At 41.1% G+C, this 26,488-nt stretch overlaps 1 protein-coding gene across 3 annotated transcripts in view; it reads right to left on the bottom strand.

Annotated features, from left to right (window-relative positions):
* INVS (inversin) overlaps positions 1–26,488 on the bottom strand; it is a 221,014-nt gene that overhangs the window by 7,315 nt on the left and 187,211 nt on the right. For all 3 annotated transcript variants that reach the window (XM_048839416.2, XM_048839415.2, XM_048839414.2), the window contains 3 exons: positions 21,094–21,404; positions 13,889–14,693; positions 2,236–2,468 (listed from right to left, as the gene is read on the bottom strand). In XM_048839416.2, coding sequence (XP_048695373.1) covers positions 2,236–2,468; positions 13,889–14,693; positions 21,094–21,404 — 1,349 coding nt within the window. The remainder of the gene's footprint in view (positions 1–2,235; positions 2,469–13,888; positions 14,694–21,093; positions 21,405–26,488) is intronic.

Genomic DNA, 26,488 nt, shown 5'->3' on the forward strand with positions numbered 1-26,488 from the left:
AATGTATCTTGCGATTACTCACACTGTTAAATAATAGAATACCATTCATTTAAATATTTTTGGATGTTTTCTACATTTTCAAATATATTGATTTCAATTACAACACAGAATACGAAGTGTGCAGTGCTCACTTTATATTTATATTTTATTAAAAATATTTGCACTGTAAAAAACACAAATAGTATTTTTCAATTCACCTAATACAAGTATTGTAGTGCAATCTCTTTATCATGAAAGTTGAACTTACAAATGTAGAATTAGGTACAGAAAAATAACTGCATTCAAAAATAAAACAATGTGAAAGCGCCTACAAGTCCACTCAGTCCTACTTCTTGTTCAGCCAATCGCTCAGATAAACATGTTTGTTTACATTTACAGGAGATAATGCTGCCTGCTTCTTGTTTACAATATAACCTGAAAATGAGAACAGGCGTTTGCATGGCACTGTTGTAGCCAGTGTTGCGAGATATTTACATGCCAGATGCGCTAAAGATTCCTATGTCCCTTCATGCTTCAACCACCGTTCCAGAGGACGTGCTTCCATGCCAATGACAGGATCTTCTCAATAATGATGCAAAGCAGTGCGGACTGACACATGTTCATTTTCATCATTTGAGTCAGATGCCACCAGCAGAAGATTGATTTTTTTTTTTTGGTGGTGGTTCAGGTTCTGTAGTTTCCACATCGGAGTGTTGCTCTTTTAAGACTTTTGAAAGCATGTGTCACACCTCGTCCCTCTCAGATATTGGAGGGCCCTTCAGATTCTTAAACCTTGGGTTGAGTGCTGTAGCTATCTTTAGATATCTCACATAGGTACCTTCTTAGTGTTTTGTCAAATCTGCAGAGAAAGTGTTCTTAAAAAGAACAATGTGCTGGGTCTTCATCCCAGATTGCTATAACATGAAATATATGGCAGAATGCGGGTAAAACAGAGCAGTCATATAATTCTCCCCCCAAGGAGTTCAGTCACAAATGTAATTAATGCATTATTTTTTTAACGAGCATCATCAGCATGGAAGCATGTCCTCTGGAATGGTGGCCAAAGCATAAAGGGGCATACAAATGTTTAGCACATCTGGCACGTAAATACCTTGCAATGCCAGCTACGAAAGTGCTATGCAAACTCCTGTTCTCACTTTCAGGTGACACTGTAAATTAGAAGTGGGTAGCATTATCTCCTGTAAATGCAAACAAACTTGTTTGTCTTAGCAACTGGCTGAACACGAAGTAGGACTAAGTGGATTTGTAGGCTTTAAAGTTTTACATTGTTTTGTTTTTGAGTGTAGTTAATGTAACAGAAAAATCTACTTTTGTAAGCTGCACTTTCATGATAAAGGATTGCACGACAGTACTTGTATGAGGTGAATTGAAAAATACTATTTGTCATTTTTACAGTGCAAATATTTGTAATCAAACATAATAATATAAAGTGAGCATTGTACATTTTGTATTCTGTATTGTAATTGAAATCAATATATTTGAAAATGGAGAAAAACATCCAAAAATATATAATAAATTTCCATTGGTATTCTATTGTTTAATAGTGCAATTAAAACTGTGATTAATCGTGATTAACTAAAAAAAAATTGTGATAAAAAATTAATCACGTGAGTTAACTGCTAGTAATCAACAGCGCTAAAAATTGTTAATATGATCCATAATGGAATTTCAAGTAACTTTTCGGTACATTCGGTAGTTTCTACACAAAATGTGGTTAAATAAGTATATTTCCTTTTCAAGTTTTCCACAGTGTTTGGTTGAATAATTATCAGAGTAAACCTGCGTTCAACTCAGTGTTAGAAATGCTGAGTATGTGTACTTTAAAAATGAGCAGATAAGTAATATCACCTCCCAATCACCACATTCACCCCAAATTCAGGTCTGGTGAAATAGAAATATGGGAGATGTCTGTCTGTCTGAGGGACACCTGTCCTGGAGTAATGATATGCAGTGACCCATACAGTTTTAAAGTTAAAAAATCAGGTTTAGAAATGATTTGCTTCTAAAAGTATCCAAACTGCTTCCCCCCCGACTTGGTCCCCCCGACTTGGATTTATCTGTGTATTTAAAAAAAAAAAAAAAAGGATTTCTAACTCTGGTGCTGCAAAGTCCTTAGTAACTTGGGAAGTATTAAATCTATAGCAGACTCCAAAATCTAGGAAAATTGAGAGTTATGAAAGCATCAGCAACGAAACACTTAAATTCTGAAACTTTAAATTGCCACAACAGAATTACCGTATATCTGCTTAAGGATGGATTGCTTGCTTGTTTTTATGGCCGAGTTGCTTTTATTTATAGATTTCAGGTTTTTACATGAAGACACTGATTTCAGAGGGCCATGGTTCAGCTGTTTCTTCCAAGCGACCTGGATGAAAAAAGCAGCTGTCTCTTGTCTCCATTTGTCTTCATCTTCTTTGCACTGCCGCTCAGCACTAAAAAGCTGAACCAACTTCTGTCTTAGCTGGTAACTGGAGAGAAGAGAAGAGCACTTGTTTTAGATGACCTGTTTTAACTTCAGTGTTTTACATGGATCAGTTCACATGGTGGATTACATGAGTAACTGGGAAAACAAAATTCCCACTGATGTGACAACTCATTTGGATGAGGAATGTTTGCTTACCAGACAGAATAAGACCTGGGTTCAATTCCAGATGTGACCATTAATTTCACACAATTACTAAAGCAGACAACGACCATGGGTATCAAAAGTTACGCTGGAATTTCAAACTATCTGCAGCCAAAATAATAAATAATGTACCAAAAAATCACCCAAAGTGAGGACAATATTAAGAACAAAACTACGTGTGGTGTAATCTATCAATAATACTACCTCTGTGTTCATTGCATTCACAACTGAATGTAGTGGCATAAACTTTTCTGGTGCATTCTCATGCATATTTGCAAATTAGGGACACAGTATAGGGGAAGATACTGGCTGAGTCTATTTCCTCTTTCTACACAGAACTTGAGAAGCTCTAAGGCCTGATTCTTCACTGCCTTGCAGCTTGTGCCATCATTTATACCTGAGCAATGTGGATGTAAAATGCTACCAACCAGAATAACAGTATTATGCACCCAGAGTTCTTCGTACTTCTGAAGGACTCTCAGTCCCTTCCCTGGTTTCTCCAATCTCTTAGTTCTCCCTAAATGTTTCACTCCATCTTTCTTCCAGTCTCTCTCCTAGCCTTACCACTGCAGCTGTGATGTGTCACTGACAGTTCACAAACATCCCTTCATATCCTCAGGACGAGGTCTAAGTCCCTCCCTTTCATTTGGCTAATAACATTTGCACAGAAGAGCTACATTTTTCCTTGCCTCAGATGTTAGTAGTCTGTGCTGTACTTGCATTTTATACTAGAGAATAAACTGACTGGCCCAAGAATCCACTCTAAATCTTCCTGCTATGACTTTTCCCCAGGTTAACAGTAACTTATTAATTATGACGGCATTTGATGCTATGGGATATAAGATGATGTAATTGGTGTTTGGCTGCTCTTCTGAAGTGAGTCAGTGAAATCTGTCTAGTTTCCACACCCCCATGAATCACTATCACACCTGTTGTTCATTGAGATCCATGCTGGAAGCCTCCACAGTGAAGAAAAGGAAGGAACGGATGCGAATGAACACAAATCCCATCTCACCTGGGAAGTAACGGCAGCCTTACACTGCTGCTGCCCAGGCTGTACCAGCTCTTTGACAATTGGTTTCTAGCACCTTTTACAAGATCAAAAGTAAAACAAACTAATGCAACAGAACCAGAAGCAAAATCATCACCGGAATGTGCTATAAGCCATCGGACCAGAAGGCGCATGAGACAGTGGACTGGATGGCTCAAGTGATTGTTAATGAGATCTAGAGTTTTTTACCGCTACAACAGGTTGTCTATTCAAGTCCAGGTGACCAAAAGTTACCAGCAGCTGTGCTTTTTCAGTGGCCTGTGTGAAATGAGCTGGTGCTCTCAGGTATGCCTATCACAAAACCCACTACCATCCCTACCCATGGCTGAAGCAGAGGCACAAAGGACTGAATATACATGAAATCGGAACTACCCTCTCTTCTTCTGTGAGGTTGCCCGCCCATGCCAGATTGGTTTTGCGAATAGACACCACAAGTTTCCAGGGCTGTTATTCTGACACTTTTCACAAGTTCTCCATTCATTTAAAAAAAGCTGAGAGAGAGCTGATGAAAAGCAGAGGCTAGTACCAACATGAGGATTTAACTATTCAAAACAGAGCAACACTATAATGGTTAAGTCAAGAAGCAAGTAAACAAACATTTCTGTGGATTTGTTGCAGGCCTTCTTCCAGAGACAGGGAAGTGTTATCCATGTATGTGTTAAGTAACCTGAGCTTAGTCATAACAGTAGGCCATTACAGGAAAAAACCTGTACACTGCTGGATAACTAATGACTGTTGCTATTAATTTAGTCTACAAAATGTATGTAAAGACAAATGCAGAAAAAAACACTGGGTAACCGTTTAATAGCTGAGTGGAAAGGAATGTTAAACTGTACTCTGTGTTCGACAATTACTCCTGTATTAAGTGCTGCAGGTATTTACTGATATATAAATCAAATGGTCACATGGACATTATATCCCGTCATTGCCATCAAAGACCTCAGAGAACCTTCTGGTAGTTTTTGGAGACACACAAATATTGCAGGGAACCAAAGGGGAGGGGAACCTATGTAGCTGTGCTTCAGCTTATGTGCAAATATTCCACAAAAATGTGTCTATCTGGTTCTGAGGCAAAAAAGAAGGGAAGCAGGGGGTTAAATTTAAAAAAAAAAAACCCACAGAGTGCTGCGCTAACAAAAATTCAAAGCTCAGTCAGCACACTAGGTGCATATACCATGACTCTGAAGTGTATGTGTAGCAGGAATGAAAATGCTAGCAGTCTGTGCTCAGGTTTATGGGTAAGGAGGCTTTGAACTTAAGAAAGTTGTAAGTAAAGTTAAAGATTTGTCTGAAAATAACAGACTGAAGTGCCTGATGCCAGCTGGAGATTTACAGTGACAGCAACCAAAAGATTTCCAGCTTTTGTCAATTCATTGTGGGCCCAAGAGAGTGCCACCAGCTTCAATGCACCAGACAAGGGAGCGAGGCGGACACAGGAACTGCAAGCCTCGGTGAGCAGGATAAGCAATTAACCTTTGGCAGGCCAGATGCCTTAAGAAACACTTTTGGGGACTAAATTTGTGAAGTTTGTGGACTGTGGGAATTGAAACATTTTTCTGGAAAAGGGAAATTTAACGCGCATCACAGAAATATAAGTTACTAGCATGATGTCAGTCCAGAATGCTGAAGGGATGAGCTTGGTTGTATCTCAAATTGTTTTACATTTTCAATAAATATGGTAAATTGACTCTGCAAAACTTACAGTGAGAGTCAAGTCTATTTAATCTCCTAGTTTAGTGGTTGGTGGAGTCAAAGAACTCAGGTACATACTGTCATATAGCTTCATTAAAGTAAGTCCATACCTTTCTTGACAGGTTTCAGAGGGGTAGCCATGTTAGTCTGTATCAGCAAAAACAACGAGGAGTCCTTGTGGCACCTTAGAGACTAATGAATTTATTTGGGCCCAAATAAATTTGTTAGTCTCTAAGGTGCCACAAGGACTCCTCGTTGTTTTTACCTTTCCGGACACTCTTTACAGGCACACAAATCTTTTACATAAAGTGGAGGGCTACAGAAATAGTGCACTAATCACAAAAGCACACTCCACAGTCATTCTGCACTTGCTTAGCCTGTTGTTGAACGGCTCCTTGCTGCTGTCAATTTGCCCTGTGTATGGCTTCATAAGCCAGGGCATTAAGGGATAGGTGGGGTCTCCCAGGATCACAATCGGCATTTCGACTTCCCGTACAGTGATCTTCTGCTTTGGGAAGAAAGTCCCTGCTTGAACAGGCCAGTGTTCTGAAAGATGCATGCATCATGCACCTTTCTGGACCAGCCTGAGTTAATGTCTGTGAAACGCCCACAGTGATCCACAAGCCATTGAAAAACGGCATCAAATGCAGACGGAAGAACAGGGGTTGCTGGGATGCGAAGCAATGCATCACGGGGCACTGGGACTGGACCTCCTCCACCTTCCCACAAGTCTTAGCGGCAAAAGAGGAAGAGGTGCTCTGGGGGATAGCTGCCCAGAATGCACCGCTCCAAATAGCGCTGCAAGTGCCCCAAGTGTGAACATGCTCTTGCACAGGCAGCTTTCAGTGTGAACACACAACAGCGGTTTCCCTTCTGCGCTCTCTGAGCGGCGCTGTAACTGCCAGAACTGTACCTTTGCCAGTATAGAGGTGTGCTGAGACTGAGGGAAAGGATTTCAGCTAATCAGACTGCTGGAGCATGGGGTAAGAGAGACTTTTGCTTTGAATTTACTGAGCTTGTTAATTAGGTATTAGCTGGGTTTCACCTTTTATTTTATTTTAATTCTTACTTGTATGCCTCATTACTTGTAATCAATTAAAATCTTTTATTTTCTGCAGTTAATAAACTTGTTTTATTGTTTCATCTAAACCAGTGTGTTTGGATTGCTTCATTTAGAATAACAGGTTTTGTGCATATCATTTTCTATTAATAAAATAATGGACTTTATATATGAGCTTGTGTTGTCCAGGAGAGGGCTGGGCAGTACAAGACGCACCTTTCTGATGGAAGTCTGGGACTGGGAATTTGCTGGTGTTGCTCTGCAGTGTAATTCAAGAGTGGCTGGCTACAGCACTCAGACCGTATAGCTGGGAGTAATTTACATGCTGGAGGCTGTGTGTGAGCAGACCAGGAGTGGTTGGTCTCACAGTGAAGCCGTGTAAAAGGCTGGAGAATTGAGGGGACACAGCTGTTCAATAGTCCAGATTATGTCCTGGGTAATGTCTAGAGCCCTACCAAGTTCACTGTCCATTTTGGTCAATTTTACCATCATAGGATTTTAAAAATCATAAATTTCATGATTTCAGAATTTTAAATCTGAAATTTCATGGAGTTGTAACTGAAGGGTTCGCGGCTCAAAAAGGGGGGGTTGCAAGATTATTGTAGAAGTTCATGGTATTGCCACCCTTACTTCTGTGCTGCTGCAGGCGGCAGCGCTGCCTTCATAGCGGGATGGCCGGAGAGCAGCAGCTGCTGGCCGGGAGCCCAGCTCTGAAGGCAGCACCACCAGCAGCAGCAGCGCAGAAGTAAGGACGGCCTGGTACAGTATTGCCGTCCTCGCCTCTGTGCTGCTGCCTTCAGAGCTGTGTCCTTGGCCAGCAACCGCCATCCTCTGGCCACCCATTGCCACTCTTACTTCTGCGCTGCTGCTGGGGTGCTGCCTTTGGAGCTGGGGCGCCTGGCCAGCATCCGCAGCCTTTCGGCCACCCACTCTAAAGGCAGGGCAGAAGTAAGGGTGGCAATACCACGACCTGCTACAATAACCTTGCAATCTCCCCAATGGCCCCTTTTTGGGTCGGGGTCCCACAGTTTGAGAAATGCTGGTCTTCCCTGTAAAATCTGTATAGTACAGGGTAAAAGTACACAAAAGACCAGATTTTATGGTGAAGACCAGATTTCACAGTCTGTGATGCATTTTTCATGGCCATGAATTTGGTAGGACCCTAGTAATGTCACATGCAGGGACCGGGAGTGTATTTTTTTTCCATTGAGTACTTTTTCTATTATTAATTATTAGTGACTTTTATCCCATATTGCTTTACATACTACTGAATATATAAGTATAACTTTCCCAAATATTATACAAACTATATACAGGGATCAGTACATCTACATCTTGGGGGAAACATGCTGACTTTTTGATGCACCATCCTAGAACAGAAAGTGACATATAACATTCAATCAAAACTTCAGCAAGAATTTAGATAGTAGGCAATGTAATTACCCAAGTTGGAATTTGCTTCAGGCCCCAGGTTTTATATTCCAATTTTTCTGAAAATTGCCATGGGATCCTTGCTCATCAAAAATGGTCAGAACCTACTTTTTGTGTGTTAAATAAAAGAAAGCATTTCCAGCAGCACGGCGCCCCCTAAAACCTTGTTGGGACATTGATTCAGTACTAAGTGGAAGAAGTGCTCCCTATTGAATCAACACAATACTACCACATACTTTCAGCTGTGTTGTCCTTGATGTCTCCTATCCCAGTAGTGAGCCACCCCAACTCTGTTTAGCTTGTGATAGGTCATAGGGGCACAGCCCACACAGGACACCTTGCAGATCAAATTTTTTTTCCTAAAACATTTAACTGTTGGTTCTGGCAAGGAAAAATAGGTCTAAGGATAGCTATTACCATCGCTGAGGCATTTATGAAATGCACTGTGGGAATTTTGGGGGTCACTGCTCTGAGCACCATAATAAGAAACTCTGGGTCATCCATCCTTTGTTATAAAAAAAAAGCACAATGTTTTACAAATAGATGAGGAGGAAAAATCTTAGTGGGAGCTACTGCAGAATCCCCGCGGCACAACAAGAAGAGCTAAGGGCAGACAGTGTAGATAGGGTTGGGAAATGAAATGATTCTTTGTCTCACCATTCACCAGACCGAGTAAAGGAAACATGCCAGAAACAGTCAAAGTTTCCTGGAAACAGAAGATGACAAATATATGAACATAAGGGAGACATCACAAAGAAAATGAGAAAAATTAGAGAGAAACCCCAGCATTAATTAAAAACACCACAGAGCAGGCCTGGAACTTCTCTCTGCAATAGGAGTGCACCCAGAGAAGGTAAAGTGACTCTCATATTCCAACAGCAATTTAACTGGAAATATACAAGCCTATAAATCTAACCTTGTATTGGAAAAGATTTCAGGGGCATTAACAAGAGGCAGAACAGGAGCACAGATACAGACTGGTTAGAGTGAGTGTGACTGTTGAAATGGTCATATTTGAAGGTTAGGAATATAAGAATTGCCAGATCAGACCATGGCCCATCTGTTCTGTATCTTGTCTGTAGTAGTGGCCAGTAGCAGATGTTTCAGAGAAAGGTGAGAGCTCCTTATATTGCATCTAGTTAATCATACAATGTTACAGGTGAAACATCACTTCCCAACCTCTACCGGTAACAAGCTTGTTTGCCTTTGTATATTTTTCTTAGCTTGTTTACCTGCAAATTATTCATCTACCAAACATTCCCTTAACACAATCTTGTTCAATTGTCTCATGTGTTCTTGTTGCAGTGAATACCACAGATAGACTAGAGCAGGGGTAGTCAATTATTATTTGTCCAGGTCCAAATTTCTTGGTCAAGGTATTTTCTTGGTCTTGGTCAAGGTCCAGACCCCCATCCAGCTCCCCTCCCCTAACCATCCAACAGCCCCTCCCAAGCTCCCCGATTGCCTGCCAGCTCACCACTTGCCCTGCTCAGAGAGTAGGGTAACCTTATTTCCATAAACTGAAAACAGGATGCATAGGGCTGGCCTGAACCACCCAGCATTGCTGTTTTCCCCCCACCAAATATTTCTGTGCCCCCAATTGAGCCAAGCAGCAGAGATGGGGGCGGGGAGAAGAGAAACGGGTATGGGCTAGGATCTGGGCAGCAAAGCAGGGTGTGTGTGTGTGAGTACTTCTGAGTTCGGAGCCAGGAGGTGAAGCCATTGGACTATGATCCAGCTAGCCATGCAATGCCCCTTTGGGGGCTGGGAAAGCAGAGGGGCAGGAAGGGGACTCCGGGTAACAGGAGGGACCAAGGAGACTTCAGATAGCAGCCCTGGGGAGAGCTGGGATGTGGCAGAAGCAGGTGACTGCAGGTGGACTGGGGAGGGAACAGGCCACTTGGGGCAGGGGGCTGGAAAGGGCTCCAAGGACTGACCTCAAAAGACAGGCCCATCCCTGTGCTGCTGCCAATGGTGCTGAGGTTGCACAAGCAGTCGCCCAGAGAGACACTGTGCCCCACATCCTAGCCCAGCTGCTGGCCCCCTGCGGTGGGGGGGGGTCTCCGCTGGGAAACAGGCATGGCTCCAGCCCCGGCTCAGCTTCAGCCCATGCTAGGATCACCACCTTTGAAATGCAAAAAAACCCGGCGCTCCCCCCCACAAGTCAAGCCGATCACAATCCCAATCCCCAACCACAAGGCTACTCCGTAACTCTCCCCGCTTTATCAGCCACTTATAGTATCTAGAGAGAGAAAACATATAGATAAGATTGATAACATCGCACGTCTCCTCACTCTCTTGTAACTCAAACCCTCTCTCACACACACGCAGTGCACTTCTGCACTGGTGGGCAGACAGCCACTGTATTTTCAACAATTTTGATCTATTATCGCTTAAACTGCAGAAGTGGGAACACTGCAGCATCTTTAGCTGGACACAGAAAGTTTTAACAGTAGCTATCCCAGTGTATTGTGACAAAAATGCAAATCTTTAGACCCACGTTAAAAAAAACCTGGCATATTGAATTATTTTTAGGGCCAGGCTGGATCAAATATTGGCCATGTGGAAGCTCTAGCCCATGTGATCACTGAAAAGTGTCTAGTGGTCTGGATTTGGCTCGCGGTCCTCTACTGACTACCCCTGGATTAGAGACTCATATGCACTGCAGAGATTTCTCTATTGCATTATCCCCCGATGCTGTCTGGTGTGCTGCGGAAGGGAGAACAGAGCCAAAGCTCCACCCATTGCCCACAAATGGGGGATGCAGTGGTTCTGTGAAACCATTGCCACTCCCATGCTGTGAGCGGCAGTAACAGTAGCCAGTGCAAGATGGTAACGGGGTGTCTGTGCTTCCTTACTAGCTTGCATGGCTACACAAGCTAGGCCACGATCTGTCCTGTAAGCCTTACTGTACAAAGCAGCATGCTCAGTCACCCTATCAGTTCAGGACTGCTCTCTCTCTCTCTCAACCCTTATCCACACTTCTGCATGATTAAGCCCAACTGGCGAAATAAATGTCCATCATACTGTAAATGTGGCCTGTATATCTATGTGATGCTGTATGATTGAAATATGACCATCTATATCATTAATATTGCCACTGTTAGACAACTGCAACAAATCTTGTACAAAGTATGTCATGTAAGGTGTCAATGGAAAAGTTATGATTTGCTAAATAAGATTATCCTAAATCCATGTATCATCACTGTATCTGAAGTTATGAATATTGCTCTATATATCTGTATCCCAAATGTGTTTGGTCCTGGGGTAACACCCACCTGGTAAAATCTACATTTGAGGGCCCACCAAAGGCAATTAACACTCACAGCGGGCCATAGAAGAAGCTCCTCATGCCTGTTGAGCATTCCTGTGGATGTCCCAGCCAGGCGGCTAATGACTAAGGCTCCGTGTTTGTCACAGAGATTGCAGAAATCACGGATTTCGTGACTTCCTGCGACCTCTGTGACTTCTGCAGGGGCTGGTGTGACTGACCGCAGAGCCGCCCAAGCCGCTGCCTTGGGGACAGCCACACTGGCCGCTGCTGGAGTGGCTCTGCAGCCAGGTGCTCGGACAGTGCTGCAGCCAGCTGCTGCTCTGGCAGCCCCAGGTAGCTAGTCCCGGGGACTGGCCAAGCAGCAGCCGAAGTGGCTGGCCCTGGGGACCGCCGGAGCAGCAGCTGGCCCTTGGGCTTTCCCAACCCGTGGTGGCTGGAGCAACTGCTGGTCCTTTGGGGCCTCCCTTCCCGCCCTGGTGGTGGCCGGATCAGCAACAGGTCCCCCAAGGGCTCTCCCCACCCCAGCAGCGGTCAGAGCAGCAGCGGGCCCACTGGGGCTTCCCTCTCACCCAAGTGGTGGTCAGAGCAGCAGTGGGTCCCCTGGAATTTCTGTCCCCCCTCACCAGCTGTCGGAGCAGCAGCAAGCCCCCAGGGCTCACCCCCCCGGCGGTGGCAGGAGCAGCCGTGGGCCCCCTGGGGCTCCCACCAGCAGCTAGTGCTGCAGGAGCCACAGGGCTCCTCCCAAGGTGGTGGCAGGAGCGGCAGTGGTCCCTCTGCAGCTGGTGCAGCAGGCTCCCCCCTGGCAGGAGACTTCCCCGCTACGGTACTACCAGGTTATTTATGGTATAAGTCATGGACAGGTCATGGGCCATGATTTTTTGTTTCTTGCTTGTGACCTGTCCATGACTTTTACTAAAAATACTGGTGATTAAATCATAGCCTTAGTAATGGCTGCTCCTGTGAGTCATCAAAGCATGTAATGACATGTGATATGCTCATGTGACCCTGGACTCCATCTTGGGCCTCTACTTTTCCACAAACTGAGGCTGTGGGCTTTGTGTTTGAAACAGAAAATTTCCAGGCACTTGGGCAAAGGGTATAAAAGACACTGGAAACATCTCCATCTTGCCTCTTTCATGCTCTGATTCTCTGGACTATGGACTTACAACTAAAAGGAGCATTCTATGGACTGACGACCTTCCAATCTTTTGGAAGTTACCAGAGACTTTACAAGCCAGCAGTTTATTTAATCACTGCTACAAACCTGAAAAAGAACTGTGCAATGATTGTATGTATATGATCTATTAACCATTTTAACTCTCTTCTTCTTTTCTCTTATGAATAAACCTTTAGATTTCACTTACTAAAGGATTAGCGGCAGTGTGATTATTATATATTGACCTGGGTATGCGGCCGATCTCTTGAGATCAGAAGAACCCTTTTGTTTGATGAAACTGGCTTTCAGTAACCACTCATCATAAAGCCTAGTGTTTGAGTGGTGAAATAAAGGCTGGAATGCTTAAGAAGACTGCATTTCTGAATTCTTGTTAACTAGTGTGGTGAGACAGAAGTTTATTTTGGTTACTGGCTTGGTACATATTTAAGGATAGAATAACCACCAGTTTGGGGTGAGTCTGCCGTATTTCTCAGCAGTCTGTCAACGTGCCTCAGTGGTCACAGCTGAGAATGCCAAATTCAGGACAATCTATAAAACTTTTGTTTTATTTAATTTTAGAAGGAAATTAACACTTTTTAGAGTAAAGTATACAGAGACTTGGAAAGATTAGATGATCGGTATACGTTAGCAATTATAGTTTTCTGTCTTCCCACAAAAAATGAAGAAGTAACATTCCACTCAAAAATTTAGAAAGGAGGAATTAAAAATGTATGATATACTGCATTTGCAGATAATTGGCTTACTCTCTTTCTGTCAATTTTTAGAATTAGAAATTAAATATTAAGAAACATGATCAAATATTTTATTTCTGAATCTATTATTAATCTCAATTTTTTACAGTCATATGGGACAGATTCTGCCACATTTACTCCCACTGAATAGTACCTTACTCCATGAGTAATATTGTCAGTGACTTGGGATTCTACTGGTGCATTTAGCAAGGGTCTTCCACTAGGATCTGATGGGCATACACCACATAATAAGTTCTCTGCACGTGTGAAGATAAGACAGGGTTGTGGGGAGATCAAGCATTGGTAGACCTCAGTCCTTCCTGTCCTCCTTCTCCTCTATGTAACAATAATTCCCATTGAGTAGAGTTACAACTAGAGTTTCCAGTACTGGCTGCCAAGTACATCTAAGCTGCCAAACACCTTGCTATTTGGACCCTATTTAATAATCAGAGGTCAGTGTGGAATTGCACATGAGTTGGTAGGAGGTGGTGGTAGCAGAGATGGCAAAAATCTTTGCTAGATAAGTAGTTTAAACTGCTGCATGGGGGATAAATTTCGGGCCTTTGTTTTCTGTGAAGTAATAGCCATGTTCTAAACAAAATGTTTATATTTTAACTAGCTATTAAAAGTCATTACTCTCCTTGCATTCTTTATGAACTGACTTAATGACTCCTGGCCAGTAGCACACATTTCTACTTATTTAGTGATAGAGAATTAAATCCCTGATTTATCACTATAAATGTTATAGGGAAAGGGACGAAATAGAGAAAGCAAGTTCCCAAAGAACTCTGATTGTGTTTTATCTCACTGTATCTCTCTCTCCCCTATCTTTTGTAACAATCTTACCTTCTCCATGTCCTCTGAATAACAGTAGCAGCATAGTTCTTCTTCCGAAATAGCTCTTTTCTTGTTCTTTCCTTTTCTATTATCTGCATACGGATCTCTAATGGGATAAGTTCAATATTCATACTCTGACATGTGAGATGGGAACATAATTGATCATCTGCATTCTTGGACCCCGTTATATCTGTTTTTTCCAAGTTCAGACTATCATCAAAAATAGTGTGTGCAGCTGGATCACTTGGCACAGGTCTTGTAGTTCCTGCTTTGATAGACAGTAAAGGGCAGGTCTTTTTTGCTAATTCATTATTTGCCACATTGTTAATTTGTACTACAGCATGTGAACTGTCATTTCTGATGTTTACAAATCTCATTTTTGCACTTCCGGGTCTACTGGAGCCAGCTGGGGAACATCTCTCACTGTTTAACTCTTTATTTCTTGCTTTCAGCATGCGTGGTTTGCCTTTTGATAGAGTTTCACACTGCCTTGAATTCCTTGAGTTTCCATCAGTGCAGTTAATATTCTGCAAGCGCCCTATTGTTCCTTCACAATGGCTTCTGTTGCCAGCTATAGATTGACTTTGATCTGCTAATTTCTCCGCAGCACTGGCTGTGTTACAACAAGGGATGTGCTTTTCATTGCCATGTGCTAAGCCTTTCTCGCTTGCAGTCTGCTCCTTGTGCTTTTCACCATACCACTCTGTAGCCGCCACAACTTGATGGTTAGCTTCAACTTTGGCTCCGTCATTTTCTTTACCACAATGGAAATGGACACAAGCTGTCTTGCTTTTGGTGTGTTTTCTGGATAATTCTTTAGAGAGATAAATGAAAAATCAATGTTACAATCATTAATACTGCAAAAATGAGCTTATTTTTCTGATTCATTTTTTGCATAATAACCATTATGTGGCACACTGACATTTAGAAATATGGAAAAAGAAAGTGAATGAGCAGGAAGTATTAGAGGGGAAAAACATCCACGGAATAAAAGGAACCAAACTTCTTTATTTGGTTACTCTGTGAACATTTAATTGATTTCTCTTACGGACACAAAATTTGAATCAGATACCTAGACTACCTCTCACTGAGAAGTAATGTTCAACGGTTTTGATGTGTTGGCCTTCCTTGTGAAAATGGATTCAATGTATGGTAATGGAACACCCAATCCTATTTACACATCTGCTTGCTCCACTGAATAAAGTACAGCAGAGTACCACCACTCCTAGCATGTCTAAGAAGTTTTTGATGTAGTCATGATGTATTCTGTCATATAATGAAAATCCCGCTCTGTATACTTAGTGTAATTCCCTGCCACAGATAGCCCAGACCGCTCTATGACGGGTTTCCCCCTGGGCCGCCACCTGGAACCGGAGTACCACTGAGCCCTCTGATCCACCAGCCTGGGCTCCCTTTCACACTGTGCTGCTGTGACAAGTTGCAAATAGCTCCAGCCTGCACTTTCACCAGCATTCACACAAGTAGGGACACAGCCAGTTGCAGTTACAGGCAGGCTATCTAACCACCAGTCTCCCAGCCTAGGACCCCAGAGCAGTACTGTCCTCCTGGCCTGGTCAAATCTGGCCAGTATATGGGTTTAATATCCGGTCCGCCTCGCCCTCAATGTGAAGAGGACCATGCACAGCTTGTGGTAACCAAGCTGAGAGTTCCCTCAGACACCTTAGTCAACAGCACACTGGTTTGTATTAAAACATAAAATAAGTTTAATACCTTCAAAAAGATAGATTTTAAGTGATTGTAAGTGATAGCAAACAGATCAAAGCAGATTACTGAGTAAATAAACAAAAACACAAACTGAGCTTAACATATTAGATAGGTTGGAGATGAATTAGCAAATTCTCACTCTGAGTGATAAACAGGCTGGCAGATTCTTAAGGCACAGCAAGCTGCCTTTGCTTTGCAGCTTGGGTTTCCCAGGTTTTAATACACAGGCTAGAAATCCCTTTAGCCTGGGACCATCACTTCCCCCAGTTCAGCCTTTGTCCCTCAGGTGTTTCCAGGTGAGTTGTTGTAGGGAGAGTGAGGTACCATCATGATGTCATTTTCCCCTTTTATATCTTCTTCCCACTTGCTGGAAAGCTCTTTTGCTGTGACCTGGGTCAAACAGTTCCCATTGTGTAGAGCTATATATGAGAGGTTTCTATTGTACACAGTTCCTGGGGTAACCCTTGTGCTTATGTGCATTTCCTCAATAAGACATTAATATTGTTTGGCCTTTTTACTGTTGTACCTGAAAGGCTGTTTGTGGGTGTTTTCAACTTCACAACATCAATCCAATGAGATATTAATGTCTCGGAGACCAAGACTTTTAGAATGATACCTCACCAGGCATACTTTGTACAAAACATATCCTAATTACATGACAGTGGTGAATACTGGGGTGCCAGGGTGAAACACACTCAATTTCTAGATCCCTGTTCCAACATCCTAAATCAAACTACAAAAGTCCCAATTTTCCTCTGCTGTAAATTTTCTCTTTCCTATTTTCAGGTCCAGGCTGGGACAACTTGTCACCTGTGACAATAGCTTCTAAACATTCTGGTGATAATGGCTTGGAAGTGGGACTGGAGCACAAAATGAAAATCCCTCAGATTGTTTGCTTTGGCTGCAATGCAGAATTTGCTTAGTAAGGAGCCCCAAGGGAGAACAGAGAAAAAGCTAGAGCACAGAAAGGAGTCAATACAGCATGCAGACAGAGCTAATGGATAAGACAAGAGAGAGAAAAAAATACATTTGTTATTATTGTGTGTTTGATAAAATACAATCACAGGAGAGCCATAGAAAATGCTTAGGTTATACAGTCCAGTAAAGCACATAAAAACCCATTGGGCTAAATTCATCCCTGACGTAACTGCTTTAACTTCAGTGGAGAAGTCAGAGATCTATTGTCTGGATAAGAGGTTATAGCATATTACCATTTGGTTTGCAGGTAGGAAACAAGGGATTATTGTCCATAGTCTTTCAGATTGGGAAGACTTGTCAAAGGAGTAGCTCAGGGTTTGGTACATACTGAGACTGTTGTTATTCTTACTAATCTATCTGAACAAGATTGCCATGTAGGCAAATAGCCCAATGTGCTCCGGGGGGTATATTTTTTTAATTCAGTTATAGGAATGGGGGAGGGAAATTTTTATATTCTTGGAATATATTCTTGGAATATACAAAGTGTGTTTTCCAGTTCACAGCAATATCAGCATTTGTGCAACATTTTATGCTAATCAGACTTAATGTACTATGGTTTTTCTTCTTTAACAAAAAAAAAGTGGGAAAAGGAGGATTTTCCTAATTTGCGTCTATACATTTATCTCCTAAAAAGATCAAAATAGGATGGTTCTATGAACATAATATGACTGTGACTAAAGGCATTATCCTGCTCCCAGTGAAGTCACAGGCAAAACTCCCACCAACATCAATATGAGCAGGCATGGGCTAATACTAAGTACACAAGCACATTTCCAGTATTGTCAGAACAATATCTCTGATTCCCCAACAGATTCATTCCTATCTTGATAAGGAAAAGTGAGACAACCCTTTAAAAACAGAATCCATCATATTGAAATCTCTGGGTGACCTGCTGTTTGCACCATGAGTATAATAGATAGAACCTGAATTGAAGTCAACCATGACTCACCAGTATGGTTAAAAATAATTTGCTACAGAACTTTCAGTCATTAGGCAAGTAACAAAGAGGAGAAGGAATTGAAAATGGTCAAATTCAAAACAAAATGGGGAAAAACAAAATGGTTCTAAAAGCTATAGACCATATATAAGAATGAAGTGAGCTTTTTCTGAGTAGGGAAACCAGGAGATGATGACTGGCGAGTACACCCTGGCATGTGAAGAGTGGTCTGTAAAATTCTCTCTGCTCTGAGAACTAACAGGCATTTCTGCTGCTTCACATGAGAGAGAGAGTGAAGACCGGAAAAAGGACTGCCTGAGTGAAGAGCAGAGTGAAGATAGGAGCCTTTAACTAACGTTTCTTTTATTTTAATTTTTATACATTAATAGCAGGTGCAAAAAAGCAACTTATAATCACTATGCTGGAGTTCCTTCCAAACTGCCAGATTCAGTCATTTATTTTGGACCAAATCCTAAGCAGATCCTTTCTAAAAGGCAGATGGCTTTCTGTTGGGAAGCAAGAACTTGATACTCGCTGAAGGCCAAATCTTGGACCCCACTGCACTTAATGGATTTTTGTCTGAGTAAAGACTACAGGATCTGCCCCTTAAGACTAAATCCTGCATTCCCAATTTGGTACTTATTCAGGTAAAACTTTGAGATCTATGAGAGTTTAGCCCAAATAAGAACTGATTACGGACTTCAGAGTTTGACTCTTATTGCATCTAGTTCTCTGGCATCCCAACCTCTCCAAGCTCATCATCAGAAGCAAGCTCCACACAGACCAGGGCACACCAATACAAAGCATCACCAGACTCTGCCCAAACAACAGATGGAAAAACTGCAGACATATCTCCACTGCTACAATGATCTACACCCCCCACAACACACCTTTCAAGATCCACGGTTACTACACATGCCTTTCACAACACATGGTGTACCTCATCCAAGGTACTAAATGCCCCAATAGCAACTATGTAGGTGAAATCGGACAATCATTATGCTCTCAAATGAACTCACACAGGAAAAAGATAGAAGACAAAAACACTCTATTACCTGTGGGTGAACACTTTTCACTAAATGATCAGTCTCTACATATCTGATCTGCCAGGCCTCATCCTCAAAGGAAATCTGCACAACACTTTCAAAAGATGAGCCTGGGAGCTTAAATTCATAACTTTGCTAGATACTAAAATCATGGACATTGGAATTATGGAAAAGAGACACTGGACTTATGGTTTATTACAACAATCTATAACCCACTAACAAACCCCATACCTCAGCTGCTTTTTTCCCTCCCCTCCTTTTCTTTCCTCCCTAAGATTGGAGTGGTGCTAATGGGCCACAACACTTTGAAATATGTGTTCACCACTTATGCTAAACAATCTGTTCCACATTGTATTTATCTGTGACACTCTGATTGAGTTTCCCGGACCTGAAGAAGAGCTCCCTGTAAACTCGAAAGCTCGTCTCTCTCAACAAGAGAAGTTGGTCCAATAAAAGATATTAACTCTCCCACCTAGTCTCTCTCAAATCCTGGGACGGACACAACTACAATAAACCTTTTATCAGCACATTCCTGTCATTTTAGAAGCTTATTACCCTTTTTTGGGGGTGGGGGTTGTGTGCTTTTTTTATCAGGGGGCTAACTGGAAGTTAACTGGTTTGAGAGCTTAAATAATAGACTTTGTAACTAAATTTTGGCTATGAAAGATGGAAACCTGATTTTTGTGATACTTGCATTTTATAAAAAGTCAACTGTAGGGACATGTCACTGTGAGCAAATCCTGAAAGATGATTTTGGTGAGACTCAGGGAAAAGTCACAGGAGAGTTTTGGCAAAGGAGGGGTTGAAAGAAAAGGGTATTCACACTTCTTTTACATTTTGTATACTTCTGTTTTTTCTTGTTCCCTTTCCTCATTTTTTCTGCATCTTTCAAGCTTTTTGTCCCTTTCCTTTTCCCTCCCTTACCTTCACCATCCCACATTTCTCTCTGTCTCTGCCACACTTATTCATTCTGCAATGGAAAACCTTATCTCTGGCAAGTCTTGATTTTCTTTAGTTCTTTATATTTGCAACCGTAATATTTTAATGTGGTGTTTATGAGAGACGGCATTTACTGTATATGCCGAGATTTACATTACTATTTGTTTATCATTACCCAATTATATAGCCCTATCATGCAAACATCTGGCTAAGAGAAAAATCTTTTGTCTGGTTTTGCTATAAGGTCAATTAACCATGCTGTCTAGTAGGCCGTTAACCTGCTCCCAAGGTAAAGGAGTTTGGGTGATGACGCAGAAGAAACAGATCCTTAACTTCCTTTTTCTTTGCTCCATGGTAATAGACTTCCAGTTGTCTGAAGAACAGACAGGAGGTGGGGTTAATTTTACATCTGAGAGACTAGCAGGAGTTCTTGGGGTCTGAGATTGCTGGAGAGCAGTAGGCTCTTACAATGCCCTCAATTACACCTGTATAATTCTTCTGTGATGTAGCTACAATGCAGATTCAATGCATGAACTAGTCTTACAAACCAAGAGGTTATTAAATAGTTTTTCCCACTAGTGGCCCAATCACTAATTGTGTTTGGATAATATTTTGTTATTTCTTTTTTGGATTGCTAAATATGCACTGGAAATTCAGATCAAACAATTCTAATGTATGTGTACTTTTAGCTCTCCTGCTGGGTAAATCTTTTCTTAGTAAGATAGAAGATTATAACCCTTTTAAGAGGAACTAATCTTGCTGTTTCCCTTGACTGACATTTGCACCGGTATTTGGGGGCTAGGGAAAGGTGTATGTGGAAATGTAGGGGGGACATTAAGGAACGTGATGCCTCCCAGCACCTCTTGAACAATGGTGGGGAGGGAGTCACAGTTCTTGTTCTCAGGGAAGCACAAGCTCTGCTTCCTCCTACTGCCGCCAGGATGCAAAGTATCCCAACTGGAATGGGGCACAATAGGAGTGCCCTGTCACTGGGAGCAGCCTGCACAGTCCTTCTATGCGCTGGGGACCTTCACCTTGCACACTCTGTCTATATATAAAATTTCCCCACTGAAGTTCACCAGAAACCCACAGGAATTCCAAATATGTTTTTTCTTAAAGTAAAGCAACACTGTACTTAGTACTAATTGCTTAGGAGAGGAACACAGCTATTTACATAAAACAATATATATCCACTTATCAGCTATGATAGGAAATAATTGACAAAAAGAACAGAAGATAAAGACGGGTGTTTAAGTGATAACTTTTATCTTTCAGTTCCCTTTATTTGAAACAGAACACCGATAAACTACCAATCACTTGTCTTGAAACACTTTGAATATTAAGTCTAAAACACATAATAAATATTTGTAATTATGACCATGGAAACTGACAGAACTTGCATACTAAAATGTGGTTCATATTCCAATGAATATATTAGTATCCTGTATGTCTGTCTTAAACGATAAAAGAACAAAAAGGGAGCACAATATGCTTGCTCTCAAGATGGAACTAGTCAGACAGAGCCCATCTATAGACTATCACTAGACAGCCACTGCCTAGTCAGTCTGGCCAATTCATTGATTACAAACCTTTTTGGTTTTTGTGATCTTCACCTGGTAGCTCTGCAGACAGACATTTTTCCTTTGGTGTTGTTTTGTTTTGAGAGGTTGCAGGTGATCCTCTATTGTTTTTCCCTGCCTGGTTTTGAGAAATGCTACTGCAGAAAAGCCTGTAACTATGCACATCAATTTGTTTACTGGACAGCTGTGGAGTGCTAGGAGTTCTGTTATTCTTCTCTCTATTTGCAGGATGTGGCTGTACTTGCACCCTATTGAGTACCAGGTTCTGCATTCCCTTCCGCAGTTCTGCTTCTTTCCTCTTATTTTCTTCTTCACGTTTCCTATAATTAAAGTCAATATTATAAATGTTAACAAAGACCAAATATTACAGCATGTTTCTGAAAATGATTCCATCATCAGTGGAAACTTGACATAAATCACAGTATGAGCTTGATAGTCTAGGTTTTTCATGCTTTTATTTTCAGCACTGCCCACTAAAGGAACAGGTGCATATAGTGCTGAAACATTTCTGCTTGACAAAATGTAACAACTGAATTCGGGCAGTAGCTGAATTAAGGTAAATTGATAGAAGTCAGGTTTAAGTCCATCTCACAGAGGTTTGAACCATTTTAATGAAATAGATTTCGCACCTTTATTTAAACCACTGGAACTTTTTATAAAGTCAAGGTCCCAAAAATAGAAACCACAATCAGAATTAAACCTCCCTTTTTGTTTTAGTTTTATTGAAAAAACCTTGATGTTTACTTGTTTAAAAGTTCTCTTATGAATTATTTACTAAAAAAAATACACTAACATAAGGGCAAGTCTACATGTGCAAAGAAATAGTTGTAATACAAATTAAAATATCTGTATAAAATGAAGAAATAATCTGAAAACAAGTAACACTTAGAAACGATGCAAATGAATGCATGAAACATTCTACTTTACTTTTTTAACTTTTTGTGTTAATTGTTAACATTAACATATACAAACTTTCAATACAGATAATAAATCTTATTCATAACCTGTACTGTTACCTTTAAAAGACTGATTTGTGTTTGGTCAATCTCTTATTATCTGTATATTTATTTTGTTCAAATTCCAAAAATGGTAACCATATATTATAAAAACTACTTGATCCTGATATAAAGCTGTCTGCTTTTTTCTCTCCGTTGAAGCAATTTCCCATACTTTATTTCTTCATGCCGCCAATGCTATTATTAGAACTATTACTTATTCTGCTGTAGTGTCGAGAGGTCCCAGCCAGGATAAGGCCCCATTGTGCTCGGAACTGTACAAACACATCAGGCAACATGATTCCTACTGCAAAAGGTTGAAAATCTAATGTAAAAAAAGGCACAAAGTGAGTGCAACAAACAATAGGAAGGAATGGGGGGAGGGGAGAGGAACAGTCACATGGTTATGTAGGCCATAAACAAGCAAATGTGCATAGCTTGATTATTCCAGTTCGGTTCAAAGGCTTTTTCTCTTTTATTAAATAATTAATAAACTGAATGAGCTATTGCCAGTTGCTGTACAATCTACCCATCATTAGTTGGCCAATTTCTTGTTGCAGCAGAAGTGGCTCTTGAGGAGGAATTTAGAGGTGGAGATGGTCATCTTCAGCTCAGGTTCAGGGAGGGCATTCTGCATGTAGGTGGCATAATGGAAGAGAGAGCAGATCATTGTGGGAGAAGCAGCTGGGTGTTTAAGGCTGGCAGAGTGGAGAGGGAAGGGAACACCATGATTAGACAACATTTTTCAGAAGTACTTCTAACATTTTGCTTCTCTGTTGTCTTTCTTGTCTATTTAAGTGGGAAGCTCCTCAGAACAGGAACCGTCTCTCATACTCGGTGTATGCGCAATGACTAACACAATGGGCCCCAATATTGACTGAATAACAATGTGGTACCCATAGTCCCAAAATAATAAACAGAAGAGTGGAAGGAAAGGTGAGGACAAGAAGCTTGATTTAGAGACAGTATGAAATGGGGTGCCAGAGTTGAGATTCAAAGAGGGGTTGACAATCAGAGCAACAGACAAGGAGTAAGATCCAAGTAGCTGTGTTTTGAATTAATCCTGAAGCAGTGCTTCAAATTAGTCATGTTTGTAGATCAAATCATGTAGCCTTCTTTTGCAGAAATTGATATATCTTATACAAATGCAAAATATTTCAAACCAGAGTTGTGAATTCGAAAGTTGTGTACACTTATTTTACCCATAAAATAATATATTTGATTTTAAAAATGGAGTCTTTGAAAATAAACATTGAATAGGTATGAAAGATGATTCTGGCCAAGATTAAAAATAAATACAAGTGGAATTGCACCACTTTTAAACTCTGAAGGTTTTTCCTCAGAAGTGGAATAAATCCCATAATCTGTGGCAAACATTATCGTGCACTTGTTTTTATAAATAGAAAACTAAGCTGTGGTTATAAAATAAAGTGACAATTCTTCCTATAAAAATGGACAGGTGGTAAATGTCAGATCACATAGCCCTCTGATATTTTAATTTGCTTCCAATGCTGTAACATGGTTTGTGGACTGTTGACACATTAGCTCACAGCACGGCATATGACAGGTTAGTTATGCAGCATGTCATCATCAGTTCCTGTGATTCATATCAATGCCAGTACGTGTCATTTCAGTGTGATCTGTCAGGGAGAAGCCTTAACTTTATCTGTCACTGCTATCTTAGCATGTATGTTCTGCAGAAGAAGCTGATTGAACCCGGGTGCCTGAAATACTGTTAATGGATCTACAAACTGCACTCCTGGCAGGTTGAGGTACTTCAGCATTCCCTCCGGCATTGATAACAGTGGCTGGTTTCAAATAATAATATTGGCATTGCACAAATAGACAACGTGTGGGTGTCTGTCTCATGTACAGTATAGATCTCACTGCCGTTACTCTGCCATTTGATCTGATAAATTAGACCTTACTATTCATGGAACAGTTATTTTCCTTTCTTCCAGAGAAGCAAACAGCCTACTGCTTGAATCCACAATTCAGTCCATAAAAGAAATGACACAGGCAATATACAATCAACCCACGAGTAGCCTGAACCGTGTCACTCTGAATTCAAGTCTATCTGTTGACTAGCAGAACAACACAAAAGACTGTAACTGCAACACTAGGCTAATTAAAAAGTTTTAAAATGAACACTTGACTGAGAAGAAATAAATGATAGTTTTTCTTCCTGTAGAGGTACTTTATGTCAGTTTTACCTCAGAATTATGTGGCACTGTGCCGCTCTCACTCTCCCTCATTCTCCAATCAGGAGAGTTTACCTTGTGATTTATTTTATTTATTTTGAGATTAAATTCAATTTATTTTACACTGCGCCAAAATCTTCAATTGGAATGTGCTGTCGAATTTTGTATTGAAAATCCATTATTACCCTGTAGAAGTTGTTGAGGGGAAGCTGGTTGTTTTGACTGCTGAATAGGAGACAGTTGGGTCTTTTGGCGCCCACAAAGGCACAGAAGGTAGTTTGAGGTTTTTGACAAACAAGAGTAAATTCAGGCTTTGTTATTCAGTAAAAGATGCTTCTCCTCCTCCTTTCCAGGGAGGAGAGGAGGTGATTTTAAATTTTGGAGATGGCAGGTGTAGAATTCCTCATTCCCCAGACCTCAACAGTAATAAGTTACCTCTCTGAGCCCTGCCCTGGCATCTGCCACTACATCCAACAACAGAGAAGTATATTAGCTGGATATTTATGCTAATTAATGCATCAGAAGTGAAATACTTAATAACATTTCCATTTAAGCTGTCCCTGTTATGTTTCATTGTTAACAACCCATTGAGATGAATGGGCAGTTCACATCTCTCAAAGCTGTTGTTTCAGAATGTCTGCAGACTCCAGAGGACAGTAAATTTATACTTAGTTCATATATTTGCAAGCAAAAAGGATGTAAAACAAAGAATGGATTCTGGAACAAAATGAAGTAGCAAATTCTAAAAGATGGATTATTGTTTACTCTATCTTCTTCCCTTAAATGTAGAGAGGTCTCCCTACAATAAGGAAGGACAGCTGGAAGAAAATGCAATTTTCAGTTTCAGTTCACGCGCAAAACGTTAGAGAGTCATTCACTACGTTCTTATTCTCACAGAGACATTATATCAAATACCGTTGTCAATTTTTCTTAATCTGAAATAAGATTATTCTAGGCTAAAAAGATATATGTTTTTGCTCTTTGGATGTCAGGTGATATTTAACATTTATCTGGATAGAACTAAACCTTTCTGTTCCTCACCTCATCTGTTTGTTTCACATGTGTGTTAGGGGGCTTATTCCTTCACCCACTTACTTGCCTGGTCCTTCTTGCATGAACAAAGAGCAACGATACACAAAGTCCAAAGGTGCAAAGAATTCGATGTTTATTGGGGTGAACTTCCAGCAAGCAAGATTCCAGTTTCCTTCCTTAGTGTCTCCCTTCCCAGCTCTGACACCACAGAGCCTTACACCTGTGTTCCTGTTCCCATTCCCACACCCATCCACTTCCTGATTGGCTGCAGACTATATAGTAAAACTTGAATTCTGCTTAGCTATACCTTAACCAATCATTTTCCTGAAATTTAACTAACCAATCCTAACATACTGTAACATGATTATGTAACCATTTATATCCCACCACCTTAATTAGTTTACACCCAGCAAAATTAATTATACAGCAGACAGAAACAATCACAGAACCAGACAGAGATTATACAGACAAAGAATAGCAAAGTAGGGAATTATAATGACAAAACAATACAGAAGTGAGGATTTCACATCCCAGCTATTGATAAGTGAGTTCTTGCCAGACAGGATGCTATCAAACTAAGTTTCCTTTTTCATTTTCTAGGCACTTCCCTGTCTCTGGAGGTGACAGGCATTATCAGGACAGGACTGTATTCCTAACAGCCCAATAGCACCTTCTTTCAATGTGACTAGTTTGGAACGTGAGGTGCTTAGCCAAAGGCCTTAGCCTAAGCACAGGGCCTCAGACTGTCACAGTAAGAGAAAGACCTTACACCGGCAGACAATGATTTTGATTCTTTCTTTTATATCTCTACATCTAAATTCTTAGAGTACAGGCCTTTACGGACAGGCCTGAATATCTATATCCTAACAATGTGGACCGAGTGAAAGGTCAAACAGTCTCTGCACAGATAATCTCCAAACAGATAATTTCCTGTACCATGACAGCATATGAAGTAGCTCAGGCCCCTCAAGGGGTACAAGCTCATTCCACCAGAGATCAGGCGACATCAACAGCATTTCTAAATGACATTCCTATATTGGACATTTGCCGGGCAGCCTCTTGGCCCTCTGTGCATACTTTTTCAAACCACTATGCCATTATGGCTGCATCCAAATCGGATGCAAACTTCGGGAAGGCAGTCCTGCAGTCCTTCTTTAAACAGACTCTGAGCCTCAC

The sequence above is a fragment of the Caretta caretta genome, chromosome 2 (genome assembly GCF_965140235.1).
Source record: "Caretta caretta isolate rCarCar2 chromosome 2, rCarCar1.hap1, whole genome shotgun sequence".
Lineage (NCBI taxonomy): Eukaryota > Metazoa > Chordata > Testudines > Cheloniidae > Caretta > Caretta caretta.